Below are 14663 nucleotides of genomic sequence, written 5' to 3' on the forward strand. Positions count from 1 at the left end.
AATCTCTTTACCTTATTTCCTTTATAAATATTGCAATAAATTCAAAATATTTAATGCTATTCTAAAACGTTTCAGATTGTGGTGTCTGTAGAACTTTTTGGACATCTTAGCATGATCCAGTTAGCTTTAGATTAAAAAACAAAAAAAACAAAAAAAAACTTCTATATGTTGTTCCCTGAAAGTTCTTAACTTTATATACTAGCAGGGACTCGTTCCTGGTAAAGATTCACACTTATTTCAAATTTATCTCTGGTAAGCACAAAGTTATTACACTGTGATTATCAAAATCATGACTAGACACAAATTTTCCAACGACCTCTCTTTCCCTCCCTCTTGCTTTTTTTTTTATTGCATTATATGTTATGTCTTTTATTTTTTTATTTTTTTTTATGAAATTTATTGACAAATTGGTTTCCATACAACACCCAGTGCTCATCCCAAAAGGTGCCCTCCTCAATACCCATCACCCACCCTCTCCTCCCTCCCACCGCCCATCAACCCTCAGTTTGTTCTCAGTTTTTAACAGTCTCTTATGCTTTGGCTCTCTCCCATTCTAACCTCTTTTTTTTTTTTTCCTTCCCCTCCCCCATGGGTTCCTGTTAAGTTTCTCAGGATCCACATAAGAGTGAAACCATATGGTATCTGTCTTTCTCTGTATGGCTTATTTCACTTAGCATCACACTCTCCAGTTCCATCCACGTTGCTACAAAAGGCCATATTTCATTTTTTCTCATTGCCACGTAATATTCCATTGTGTATATAAACCACAATTTCTTTATCCATTCATCAGTTGATGGACATTTAGGCTCTTTCCATAATTTGGCTATTGTTGAGAGTGCTGCTATGAACATTGGGGTACAAGTGGCCCTATGCATCAGTACTCCTGTCTCCCTTGGATAAATTCCTAGCAGTGCTATTGCTGGGTCATAGGGTAGGTCTATTTTTAATTTTCTGAGGAACCTCCACACTGCTTTCCAGAGCGGCTGCACCAATTTGCATTCCCACCAACAGTGCAAGAGGGTTCCCGTTTCTCCACATCCTCTCCAGCATCTATAGTCTCCTGATTTGTTCATTTTGGCCACTCTGACTGGCGTGAGGTGATACCTGAGTGTGGTTTTGATTTGTATTTCCCTGATAAGGAGCGACGCTGAACATCTTTTCATGTGCCTGTTGGCCATCCGGATGTCTTCTTTAGAGAAGTGTCTATTCATGTTTTCTGCCCATTTCTTCACTGGGTTATTTGTTTTTCGGGTGTGGAGTTTGGTGAGCTCTTTATAGATTTTGGATACTAGCCCTTTGTCCGATATGTCATTTGCGAATATCTTTTCCCATTCCGTTGGTTGCCTTTTAGTTTTGTTGGTTGTTTCCTTTGCTGTGCAGAAGCTTTTTATCTTCATAAGGTCCCAGTAATTCACTTTTGCTTTTAATTCCCTTGCCTTTGGGGATGTGTCGAGTAAGAGATTGCTACGGCTGAGGTCAGAGAGGTCTTTTCCTGCTTTCTCCTCTAAGGTTTTGATGGTTTCCTGTCTCACATTCAGGTCCTTTATCCATTTTGAGTTTATTTTTGTGAATGGTGTGAGAAAGTGGTCTAGTTTCAACCTTCTGCATGTTGCTGTCCAGTTCTCCCAGCACCATTTGTTAAAGAGGCTGTCTTTTTTCCATTGGATGTTCTTTCCTGCTTTGTCAAAGATGAGTTGGCCATACGTTTGTGGGTCTAGTTCTGGGGTTTCTATTCTATTCCATTGGTCTATGTGTCTGTTTTGGTGCCAATACCATGCTGTCTTGATGATGACAGCTTTGTAGTAGAGGCTAAAGTCTGGGATTGTGATGCCTCCTGCTTTGGTCTTCTTCTTCAAAATTCCTTTGGCTATTCGGGGCCTTTTGTGGTTCCATATGAATTTTAGGATGGCTTGTTCTAGTTTCGAGAAGAATGCTGGTGCAATTTTGATTGGGATTGCATTGAATGTGTAGATAGCTTTGGGTAGTATTGACATTTTGACAATATTTATTCTTCCAATCCATGAGCAGGGAATGTCTTTCCATTTCTTTAAATCTTCTTCAATTTCCTTCATAAGCTTTCTATAGTTTTCAGCATACAGATCCTTTACATCTTTGGTTAGATTTATTCCTAGGTATTTTATGCTTCTTGGTGCAATTGTGAATGGGATCAGTTTCTTTATTTGTCTTTCTGTTGCTTCATTGTTAGTGTATAAGAATGCAACTGATTTCTGTACATTGATTTTGTATCCTGCAACTTTGCTGAATTCCTGTATCAGTTCTAGCAGACTTTTGGTGGAGTCTATCGGATTTTCCATGTATAATATCATGTCATCTGCAAAAAGCGAAAGCTTGACTTCATCTTTGCCAATTTTGATGCCTTTGATTTCCTTTTGTTGTCTGATTGCTGATGCTAGAACTTCCAGCACTATGTTAAACAGCAGCGGTGAGAGTGGGCATCCCTGTCGTGTTCCTGATCTCAGGGAAAAAGCTCTCAGTTTTTCCCCGTTGAGGATGATGTTAGCTGTGGGCTTTTCATAAATGGCTTTTATGATCTTTAAGTATGTTCCTTCTATCCCGACTTTCTCAAGGGTTTTTATTAAGAAAGGGTGCTGGATTTTGTCGAAGGCCTTTTCTGCATCGATTGACAGGATCATATGGTTCTTCTCTTTTTTTTTTGTTAATGTGATGTATCACGTTGATTGATTTGCGAATGTTGAACCAGCCCTGCATCCCAGGAATGAATCCCACTTGATCATGGTGAATAATTCTTTTTATATGCCGTTGAATTCGATTTGCTAGTATCTTATTGAGAATTTTTGCATCCATATTCATCAGGGATATTGGCCTGTAGTTCTCTTTTTTTACTGGGTCTCTGTCTGGTTTAGGAATCAAAGTAATACTGGCTTCATAGAATGAGTCTGGAAGTTTTCCTTCCCTTTCTATTTCTTGGAATAGCTTGAGAAGGATAGGTATTATCTCTGCTTTAAACGTCTGGTAGAACTCCCCTGGGAAGCCATCTGGTCCTGGACTCTTATTTGTTGGGAGATTTTTGATAACCGATTCAATTTCTTCGCTGGTTATGGGTCTGTTCAAGCTTTCTATTTCCTCCTGATTGAGTTTTGGAAGAGTGTGGGTGTTCAGGAATTTGTCCATTTCTTCCAGGTTGTCCAATTTGTTGGCATATAAGTTTTCATAGTATTCCCTGATAATTGTTTGTATCTCTGAGGGATTGGTTGTAATAATTCCATTTTCATTCATGATTTTATCTATTTGGGTCATCTCCCTTTTCTTTTTGAGAAGCCTGGCTAGAGGTTTGTCAATTTTGTTTATTTTTTCAAAAAACCAACTCTTGGTTTCGTTGATCTGCTCTACAGTTTTTTTAGATTCTATATTGTTTATTTCTGCTCTGATCTTTATTATTTCTCTTCTTCTGCTGGGTTTAGGCTGCCTTTGCTGTTCTGCTTCTAGTTCCTTTAGGTGTGCTGTTAGATTTTGTATTTGGGATTTTTCTTGTTTCTTGAGATAGGCCTGGATTGCAATGTATTTTCCTCTCAGGACTGCCTTTGCTGCGTCCCAAAGCGTTTGGATTGTTGTATTTTCATTTTCGTTTGTTTCCATATATTTTTTAATTTCTTCTCTAATTGCCTGGTTGACCCACTCATTCGTTAGTAGGGTGTTCTTTAACCTCCATGCTTTTGGAGGTTTTCCAGACTTTTTTCTGTGGTTGATTTCAAGCTTCATAGCATTGTGGTCTGAAAGTATGCATGGTATAATTTCAATTCTTGTAAACTTATGAAGGGCTGTTTTGTGACCCAGTATATGATCTATCTTGGAGAATGTTCCATGTGCACTCGAGAAGAAAGTATATTCTGTTGCTTTGGGATGCAGAGTTCTAAATATATCTGTCAAGTCCATCTGATCCAATGTCTCATTCAGGGCCCTTGTTTCTTTATTGACCGTGTGTCTAGATGATCTATCCATTTCTGTAAGTGGGGTGTTAAAGTCCCCTGCAATTACCACATTCTTATCAATAAGGTTGCTTGTGTTTATGAGTAATTGTTTTATATATTTGGGGGCTCCGGTATTCGGCGCATAGACATTTATAATTGTTAGCTCTTCCTGATGGATAGACCCTGTAACTATTATATAATGTCCTTCTTCATCTCTTGTTACAGCCTTTAATTTAAAGTCTAGTTTGTCTGATATAAGTATGGCTACTCCAGCTTTCTTTTGGCTTCCAGTCGCATGATAAATAGTTCTCCATCCCCTCACTCTCAATCTAAAGGTGTCCTCAGGTCTAAAATGAGTCTCTTGTAGACAGCAAATAGATGGGTCTTGTTTTTTTATCCATTCTGATACCCTATGTCTTTTGGTTGGCGCATTTAATCCATTTACATTCAGTGTTATTATAGAAAGATACGGGTTTAGAGTCATTGTGATGTCTGTATGTTTTATGCTTGTAGTGATGTCTCTGGGACTTTGTCTCACAGGGTCCCCCTTAGGATCTCTTGTAGGGCTGGTTTAGTGGTGACAAATTCCTTCAGTTTTTGTTTGTTTGGGAAGACCTTTATCTCTCCTTCTATTCTAAATGACAGACTTGCTGGATAAAGGATTCTTGGCTGCATATTTTTTCTGTCTAGCACCCTGAAAATCTCGTGCCAATTCTTTCTGGCCTGCCAAGTTTCAAAAGAGAGATCAGTCACAAGTCTTATAGGTCTCCCTTTATATGTGAGGGCACGTTTACCCCTTGCTGCTTTCAGAATTTTCTCTTTATCCTTGTATTTTGCCAGTTTCACTATGATATGTCGTGCAGAAGATCGATTCAAGTTACGTCTGAAGGGAGTTCTCTGTGCCTCTTGGATTTCAATGCCTTTTTCCTTCCCCAGTTCAGGGAAGTTCTCAGCTATGATTTCTTCAAGTACCCCTTCAGCACCTTTCCCTCTCTCTTCCTCCTCTGGGATACCAATTATGCGTATATTATTTCTTTTTAGTGTATCACTTAGTTCTCTAATTTTCCCCTCATACTCCTGGATTTTTTTATCTCTCTTTTTCTCAGCTTCCTCTTTTTCCATAACTTTATCTTCTAGTTCACCTATTCTCTCCTCTGCCTCTTCAAGCCGAGCTGTGGTGGTTTCCATTTTGTTATGCATTTCGTTTAAAGCGTTTTTCAGCTCCTTGTGACTGTTCCTTAGTCCCTTGATCTCTGTAGCAAGAGATTCTCTGCTGTCCTGTATACTGTTTTCAAGCCCAGCGATTAATTTTATGACTATTATTCTAAATTCACTTTCTGTTATATTATTTAAATCCTTTTTGATCAGCTCATTAGCTGTTGTTATTTCCTGGAGATTCTTCTGAGGGGAATTCTTCCGTTTGGTCATTTTGGATAGTCCCTGGCGTGGTGAGGACCTGCAGGGCACTTCCCCTGTGCTGTGGTGTATAACTGGAGTTGGTGGGCGGGGCCGCAGTCAGACCTGATGTCTGCCCCCAGCCCACCGCTGGGGCCACAGTCAGACTGGTGTGTGCCTTCTCTTCCCCTCTCCTAGGGGCAGGATTCACTGTGGGGTGGTGTGGCTCGTCTGGGCTACTTGCACCCTGCCAGGCTTGTGATGCTGGGGATCTGGCGTATTAGCTGGGGTGGGTAGGCAAGGTGCACGGGGGCAGGAGGGGCAGGCTTAGATCACTTCTCCTTAGGTGATCCACTTCAGGAGGGGCCCTGTGGCAGCGGGAGGGAGTCAGATCCGCTGCCGGAGGTTTGGCTCCGCAGAAGCGCAGAGTTGGGTGTTTGCGCGGAGGGAGCAAGCTCCCTGGCAGGAACTGGTTCTCTTTGGGATTTTGGCTGGGGGATGGGCGGGGGAGATGGCGCTGGCGAGCGCCTTTGTTCCCCACCAAACTGAGCTCTGTTGTCAGGGGGCTCAGCAGCTCTCCCTCCCTTTGTCCTCCAGCCTTCCCGCTTTCCGAGCAGAGCTGTTAACTTATGACCTCCCAGATGCTAAGTCGCGCTTGTTGTGGGAACACAGTCCATCAGGCCCCTCCGCTTTTGCAAGCCAGACTCGGGGGCTCTGATGGCCGGCGAGCCGCCCCTCCACCCCGGCTCCCTCCCGCCAGTCCGTGGAGCGCGCACCGCCTCGCCGCCCTTCTGCCCTCTTCCGTGGGCCTCTTGTCTGCGTTTGGCTCCGGCGACTCCGTTCTGCTAATCCTCTGGCGGTTTTCTGGGTTATTTAGGCAGGTGTAGATGGAATCTAAGTGATCAGCAGGACACGCGGTGAGCCCAGCGTCCTCCTAAGCCGCCATCTTGCCGATTCTATCCCTCTTGCTTTTAAATTCAAGGAAGTTCAACATCTTTTTGAAATGAAAGCCAAATCAAATCAGAAGAAATAGCTTGCAATTTTCTGTGGCATTTATTTTTCCCCCCTCTGGAAGGAAGGAAGGAAGGAAGGAAGGAAGGAAGGAAGGAAGGAAAGAAAAGAAAAGAAAAGAAAAGAAAAGAAAAGAAAAGAAAAGAAAAGAAAGATAGGAAAGAAGGAAGGGAGGGAGGGAGCAGGGGAGGAAGGAAGGAAGAAAGAGAGAAAGAGAGGAAGGGAGGAAAGGAAAAAAGAAAGAAGGAGGATGGGGGAGGAAAGAAGGAAGAAATAAAGAAAACGAAAAAAGACATGAGGATAAAAATGCTAATCAAAACACCATATATGACTTCTATTTGTGAGTTCTAATTGCTTGTCCTTATTTCTAGTCTACTTTTCATTTCATGGTCTAATGCAACAAAGTTACTTTTGGTCTACTTTTCAAGATGGAACAAATCCAGAAGTTTGGAGTATGTGGTAAAAAGGAAACTTGAATATTTGTCATATTTTTTTTCTTTCTTTACAAAGATAATTAATCAAACATTTTATAGTTAGGGTTTCTTTTTTTGTTTGTTTGTTTGTTTGTTTTTTGGGTTTCTTTTGTCATGGAAGCATACAAAATAGAGATTTTTCATGTATACCAAATTCTGCTTCTGGACCATTTTAAGTTGGTCATGCATTTATATAATGTCCTGTTTATTTTTGCCTTTGTACATTTCGTATGCAGAGGTGCAAAGATAAGAGTCTGTATGGAATATTTTGCCAAAAGAGGTCTAGAAACATTTGAAAACGTATTTTAATGATGACTGGAACACAAATTGAAAATGGATATGTCCTAAATGCTTTGAAATTTAAATATATTTTACTCACAACATTTAGCACAGAGTCCTTAGCATAGACTCCATTCTCTAACATGTCTTTAATTTAACCTTGATGATATTTCCCCAGTATTCTATGTGTTAAAATACATATAACATAAAAGATACTATTTTGACTATATTTAAGTATACAGAGTGGTATCATTAAAACCATTCATGATGTGCGATCATCACCACCATCCACCTCCAAAATTTTTTTCATCTTCAAATTGAAACTTTATACCCTGTAAATAATAACACCCCATTCCCCCTCCACTGCTCTAATCCCTGGAAATCACCTTTCTACTTCCTGTCTATGATTTTGGCTGCTCCAACTTCCTCCTATTAGTGGAATCATATAGTACTTGCCTTTTTGTGACTGATTTATATCACTTAGCATAATGTCCTCAAGTTCACCCAGGTTTTAGCATGTCAGAATTCTCTCCTTTCTTATAGCTGAATTGTATGTATATAAAACCATTTTTCGTATCTATCCATCCATCTATGGACATTTTGATTGCTTCCAAGTTTTACCTATTGTGAATAACAGTACTATGGACATGGGTCTACAAATATCTTTTGAGACCTTGCTTTCAGTTATTTTGGGTATATACTCAGAAATGGAATTGTTGGATCATATGGTAATTTTATATTTTTAAGTTTTGAGGAGCCACCCGTTCCATTTCACTACAGTTCCAATTTCTCTCCTTGCCGAGACTTGTTATTTATTGTGTCTTACATAGTAGCCATCCTGATGGATGTGAAGTAGTGTCTCATTGTAATTTTGGTTTTTATTTCCCTGATATTCAGTGATGCTGAGCATCCTTTCAGGGCTTAGTGGCCATTTGAATGCTCTCTGTTCGGTAAAATTTTGAGTGTGGCCTTATAACTTTAAAATTCATATTTTATGAAGAATTTACCAGTAGTATATAAAAGTACAACTTAATTTTTGGGCCTCTGCTTCAGTTGCCTTTTTTTTTTTCCCTGTAATATCACTTCTTGCTCTAACAATAACGAAAAGTTTGGATGGGGACGAAGGAGCATCTAAATTAGGAAAAATACTTAGCTTGTTTCCACAGATCTTCGAAATAGCACATTTTGAGGTGTAGCCTATCAGTGCCTGCTTATTTGCATATTCACAATGATTTTCACAACATTATCTTAACTCTCTTTTAGTAGAGTAAAACATTCACTTGATAGCCCATTAAAAAAAAACCACATAACTAGAAAGTCACATCACATGGAAAAAAGCTAATTAGCTGTACTGTTTTCACATTTTGTGTGCACATTTTTTTCCTTAATCAGGACTTTATTTAATAGCTCCAGTGCTCAATATTTTTTTATCAATTGTTTCAAATTAATCCTTTTTTTTTGTTTTTGTTAAGGGGAATTATTAATGGGACCCAATGTGGTATGGGCCACTGCTGATTCTTGTCTCCCATCACTTAAGCGAGCTTGTCAGGAAGTAGAGTAGCGATCAGTGTCCTTTCATCTTCTCTGAGGAGATGTCCAAAGCCAGTTCTGGGCAGACGCAAAGGATATGTCAGGACTGTTTTGTAATGAACTTGAGATGTTACCTGAAAAATTGAGGAGGCAATGTAGTTCAGGTGCCAGCAGGATGTTTGTGAAGTCCTGACAGACCCTGGGAATCATGATCATGATCATGTCACCTAATTATGATGTTGTGAGAGATATGTCCTTGGATGACCTTAGGGAAGGGACTGGGGAACTGCATTTGAAAATTGACAAAATTTAAAGAGCAATCATATTTCATAGCAAAAACTTGAGGAAAAATGAATTATGGAGAGATTATTCAAATTAAAATGATTTACTGTCTGTATATTTTAAGTGACAATATAGGCTCTATGTATTTAAGATATGAATCAATTCTTGGGGGGAATAATGTCCCCTAACATTATGACTCAGTCAGTTGAGCATTTGACTCTTGATTTCAGCTCAGGTCATGATCCCAGGGTTAGGGATCAAGCCCCACACTGGGCTCCACACTGAGCATGGAGCCTGCTTAAGTTTCTTCTTTTTCTCCCTCTGTCCCTGTCCTCTACTAGTGCTCTCTCTGTCTACCAAATTAAAAAAAAAAAAATATATATATATATATATACACACACACACATATATATGTATACACATATATATTAATCAATTCATAAACTTTTATTTTTACATTTACTCATTAGGAAATCATGGTAAATATAATTTGTAGATTCCAAATATGGGATATATTGGATTCACATCTATGCAATGTTTTTTTTTCTTAGTTTTTTTAATGTTTCCAGTGTTTATTTAAATTCCAGTTATTTAACATGCAATGTAATATTAGTTTCAGTTGTACAATATAGTGATCCAATACTTCCATACGATACCCGGTGCTCAGCAGAGCAAGTGCCTTCCTTAATCCCCATAACCTATTTCCCCTGTCCTCCCACCCACCTCCCCTCTGGTAGCCATCAGTTTTTTCCTTCATCCCCAGGAATGGGTTTAGCTGATCTATGTTCATTTTAGTCAGAATTGCCATTTTGCAATCCATAAACTAAACAGCAAAATTTTTCCATGATCTTAGAGTTAACTCTTTGAGAGGCAAAATTTGATCCATGCCAATGTGAAACTATAGATTTTATCCCACTAATCATGAATATTTGTATTTTATTGCAAACATATTTTAAAAAAACCTTTGAATAGAGTTTCTGTCTTAGATCCTCTCTGTAGAATGCATTATATTACCTTTCTGAAATCTGAAAAATTTTGAATACCAAATATGTTTGGCTTTTCAAAGGTTTTGGAAAAGAAATGATGGATCCTAACTGATATTTACGTTCTTTGGCCAATCCTTGAAACCCATTTTTATGTTGATACCTTTGTGGAATGGAATCTAGTGTCTGGAGGGAGTAGATTCTCCAGCTTTAATTCTATGGGATGCTTGTTGGTGTGACTAATAAGTTCAAGAGTTTTATAAAGGACTTAAGTTTTTGCAATTATCACATACAATTTAAATAGACTCAGTATCAAATATTTGAAGATTTTATTTTTTGTGAAGGTTGGATGATAAAACAAAGCACTCAGCACATTATTCTCTATTAATTATAGTTTATGTCCATTGTAACTGTAGTTGTTCAATTCATAGTGATTAATGGTGTCCTTCAAAGGATCTGTGATGATGAGGAATATGTCGTCAATCAATACCTGTTTATCTTTTTTACTGGCAGAATATTATTGCCTGTTTGAACTATTTTTTTCTTTCTAAAAATTTTTTAAGGTTTATTCATTTTTCAGGAACAGAGAGAGACAGAGTGTGAGGCGGGGAGGGGCAGAGAAAGAGGGAGACACTGAATCTGAAGCAGGCTCCAGGCTCTGAGCTGTCAGCACAGACCCCAACGCAGGGCTCGAACTCACAGACCATGAGATCATGACCTAAGCTGAAGTAGGACACAACCAACTAAGCCACCCAGGCGCCCCATGAATGATTTTGTTTCAATTTCTATTATGTGCATTTTATGTTGTGCCTTCTAATTAGGACACCCACATATTAAGATTAAAACTCATGGTTTGATAATCCCCCATTAATGCATGTAATCTTCCACTGCCACTATATATTCCAGTTGTAAGAGTTTTTGACCTCTAAGTACAAATTGCCCTTTTGACTTAACCATACAATTGGCTTGAAGTATTTTTAGATGTCTTATTAAATGATGGCTTTGCCCTGGGCCAAACCACTGCTTCTTATTCTCTGTACAATTATGTTACTTATATTTTGTTACAATCCCAGAGGCCTCAGCCCTAAAGTAAGGACCAGTATGTAGCTGTTATTAATCGTAATTAATATTGACTACTTGTGTGTGTCTTTCTTTTGTTAACAGTTACATTTCAAAGAGGAGATGGAGGACTAATGAGCAATGGGAGGTATGCTAAGAAGATTCTTTCTTCTTCTTAGTTTAATCAGGACTGAGAACGCTATAGTAAAGGCTATTATTGTAATAAACGATCACTTACAAGTCTGCGAATTCTAGGAGGAATTAAATGGCTTACCACAAGGTTTAATGATCTATCTGTTGTGCACTTTAGAGGAATCAAGTCCAGATGTTTCATATCTCCCAGATGCCCCTGAAGAAATTAGTAGTAAATATCACAAGGAATGTGTTCATTTGTTAGCAGGATGTTTATTGCATTAATTAGACATTAGCAAATGAAGTTGCTGTTGTTTAAGACTCCTTATTGGCTCTCACTAAATTGCTGTGAGTGAACAATTACACATAATCGATCACAAAGTAAATGATTCATGGATGATGAATAGGCTGTAGATTGATAGGACTGGATTCCACAACTTTGGATACTCAATTGAAATTGATAAAAGCTGATAACAAACCCATATATCCTCATCTATTTTCCCTTTGCCAATATGGAGATTGTAATTAGGCTCTGGTAATAACTTCCAATCTCCCATTTAATCAATATTTTAGCAAAAAGAGATTAGGTCTAATGAGAGCTAGTTCATGTAGCAAGTAAGCAGTTGGATCTTCTTATTGCAGTTTCCATAGAAACACATGTTTCTCTTAGGGACTGCACACAAATGGTCTATCAAAAATAAAGTACAATGATTATAGATGTTGCTATTTCTTTGTAAATATGCTAATAATCTGGAAAGGAATCGGATTCCCATCTTTTATATCAAAAATAGGAATTCTTTATTAAATATGATGTGAGGGAAGTTTTTCTCATAGTCTCTACTCACATGCTGGATGAGATCACAGTGAATCTTTAATTACCTTAAAGATCTTTCATATACCCCTAATATTTTGCAATTTGGAGAATTTGGAAATGTGCTATTGATGGAACAATATAAATACTGTTCATTAATTTTCTTCAAGTTCTTTGCCTCTAAATCAAGCATGAGGGCTCATAACAGGGATTACAGCCTACAGGGGACAGATAAATATGGGGGCTGCAGGAATCGAGGAAGCAATAGCCCAAAGTCCTGGAAATGGCTGATACTGAGCAGTCACTCTGAGCAATTATTCCCTTGAGGTACCAATTTATCATCAAACCTTGTTTCAGGATCCTGCTATGTTGCCAATTCCCACCAGTTTCAGGGCAGACAACTAAATTCATTTGGATGTCAGCAGAATCCCAGGCAGAATGCTTCTGCTTCTACTGACAGGCTATATATAGTCTTAACCACTGAATTTCCTTAATTCTTGAGAACCTACACATTTTCATTTGAAGTGAATTAAAAGCTTCCTCAATTCTTTAATCTTGTGCATGAGACAAGTGTCCAAATCTTTCATTGAGCTCCATGGGTTGATTTCCCTTTAATTTCTGTTTTAGCCGTCCTGGTCTTCTAAATGCTGGTGATCCCAGTTATCCATGGCTTGCAGATTCGTGGCCAGCCACGAGTTTACCAGTAAACAATAGCAATAGTGGCCCGAATGAGATTGGGAATTTTGGACGTGGAGGTAAGTTGTGCTATTCAAAATGTTGTCATTTGTTTTCTTGGCTTTCCTAAGTGTTTTTTTTTTAATTTTTTTTCAACGTTTATTTATTTTTGGGACAGAGAGAGACAGAGCATGAACGGGGGAGGGCCAGAGAGAGAGGGAGACACAGAATCAGAAACAGGCTCCAGGCTCTGAGCCATCAGCCCAGAGCCTGACGCGGGGCTCGAACTCCTGGACCGCGAGATCGTGACCTGGCTGAAGTCGGACGCTTAACCGACTGCGCCACCCAGGCGTCCCCCTAAGTGTTTTTTTAAAAAAAAATTTTGGGGGGCGCCTGGGTGGCTCAGTCAGTTAAGTGGCCGACTTCGGCTCACGTCATGATTTCACGGTCCGTGGGTCCGAGCCCCGCATCGGGCTCTGTGCTGACAGCTCAGAGCTGGGAGCCTGTTTCAGATTCTGTGTCTCCCTCTCTCTGCCCCTCCCCCGTTCGTGCTCTCTTGCTGTCTCAAAAATAAATAAACGTTAAAAAATTAAAAAAAAATTTTTTCACATTTATTTACTTTTTTGAGACAGAGAGAGGCAGAGCATGAATGGGGGAGGGTCAGAGAGAGAGGGAGACACAGAATCTGAAATAGGCTCCAGGCTCCGAGCTGTCGGCGCAGAGCCTGACGCGGGGCTCGAACTCACCGTGAGATCATGACCCAAGCTGAAGTCGGATGCTCAACCGACTGAGCCACTCAGGCGCTCCTCCTAAGTGTTTTTAAAAACATGTACTAGAGAATATTTTCTTCCATAATTAAAATTAGTGTAGCACATGTGTGAACAGTGCTAAATATTTTATGTATAAAACTATTGCATCTATATGACCTTGAATAAAACTAAGCTTAAGGAAGTGATTACTAACCACAATGACAATATTCATAATACATTTTGTTTTTAGGACTATTCGTACACAATTAGTGAAATCAGGAACTATGCTGCTAACTGGAAATTAGGATTTTGAACTAGTCATTTCAGTTCTCTACATGTCATTCAACATAGATTTATTAAGTATGTCCTGTGTTCCTGCCACTATGGCAGATATTAAAAATAAAATATCAATATAAAGAGAGATGGTCCTTATCCTCACATGATATATCTTATAGAGTAGACAGTTCTTGAGAGTTGACATGTTGAGAGATAACTTAAATCTAGTTCTATCATTGTTAACGAGTGGCCCAAATAAAAGACAAAAAGGTGCTAAGTAGCTCATATGCTAAGGTCTTCAAAATTTGTTGCCACGATCCTCTGTAGGTCTTTATAAGGAGGCAGAATTTGACCTGCTATAAATAATTCCAGCCTCCCTACTGCTACCTTTTCATCCATTCAAAAGGAGACTGGTGGGTTTAGAGAAAGATGAGACAAGAGAAGTCTGTGGTCTCAGTGTTTAGTTTGGCAGAAATAATTGACTTTTCCATTGGTGGAAAGCTCTGTAGATAGTAAATGCACTGGAGCTGCCTTGCCAGTACCCAGCATGAGAAAGCTGCCCACTAGGAGTAAGAAAGTTCTATGAATGGAGTGTTGTTTAAGTTGACATCTGAAGGAGGGGTAGAGATTAGTCAGAATTGTGGGAAAAAATGTGTAGAGAGGAAACAACCATTTAAGGTTTATAAATAAGAAAGACATAGACTTAGTTGACAAAGGAATGAATTTCCTAGTGAATATAAAGTAGTAGGCAGCAGAAGTGGTAAAAAAAACAAACAAACAAACAAACAACAACAACAAAAATACAGAGGGACAGATAACAGAGGGCCTTCTAAGTCACAGAGAGACTTTAAACTTTGTCCAAAAGGTAGTCAGAAGGCATCAATGAATTTGTAAGAGGAGAATGCTAGGATCCAAGTACAGTGTTAAGTCATCCAGCCTTCTGCTGAGTGATGAGTGGAGTTAGGGTAGAAAATGGAGTTATTAATTAGGAAAGGGGTGCTATGAGCCAAGAAAATGTGGCTCAATCTGCTAGAGGATTTCTACACGTCTAGGTGGAA

At 39.1% G+C, this 14663-nt stretch overlaps 1 protein-coding gene across 19 annotated transcripts in view; it reads left to right on the forward strand.

Moving 5' to 3' along the window:
• The window catches only part of ROBO2 (roundabout guidance receptor 2), a 1723333-nt gene that overhangs the window by 1653858 nt on the left and 54812 nt on the right, over positions 1-14663 (forward strand). For 18 of the 19 annotated variants that reach the window (XM_043593855.1, XM_043593853.1, XM_043593851.1 and 15 more), the window contains 2 exons: positions 11068-11110; positions 12533-12660. The exons of the other annotated variant lie outside the window; for it this stretch is intronic. In XM_043593855.1, coding sequence (XP_043449790.1) covers positions 11068-11110; positions 12533-12660 — 171 coding nt within the window. The remainder of the gene's footprint in view (positions 1-11067; positions 11111-12532; positions 12661-14663) is intronic. 19 annotated transcript variants of the gene reach the window in all.

Source organism: Prionailurus bengalensis, chromosome C2 (assembly GCF_016509475.1).
Source record: "Prionailurus bengalensis isolate Pbe53 chromosome C2, Fcat_Pben_1.1_paternal_pri, whole genome shotgun sequence".
NCBI classification, from domain to species: domain Eukaryota; kingdom Metazoa; phylum Chordata; class Mammalia; order Carnivora; family Felidae; genus Prionailurus; species Prionailurus bengalensis.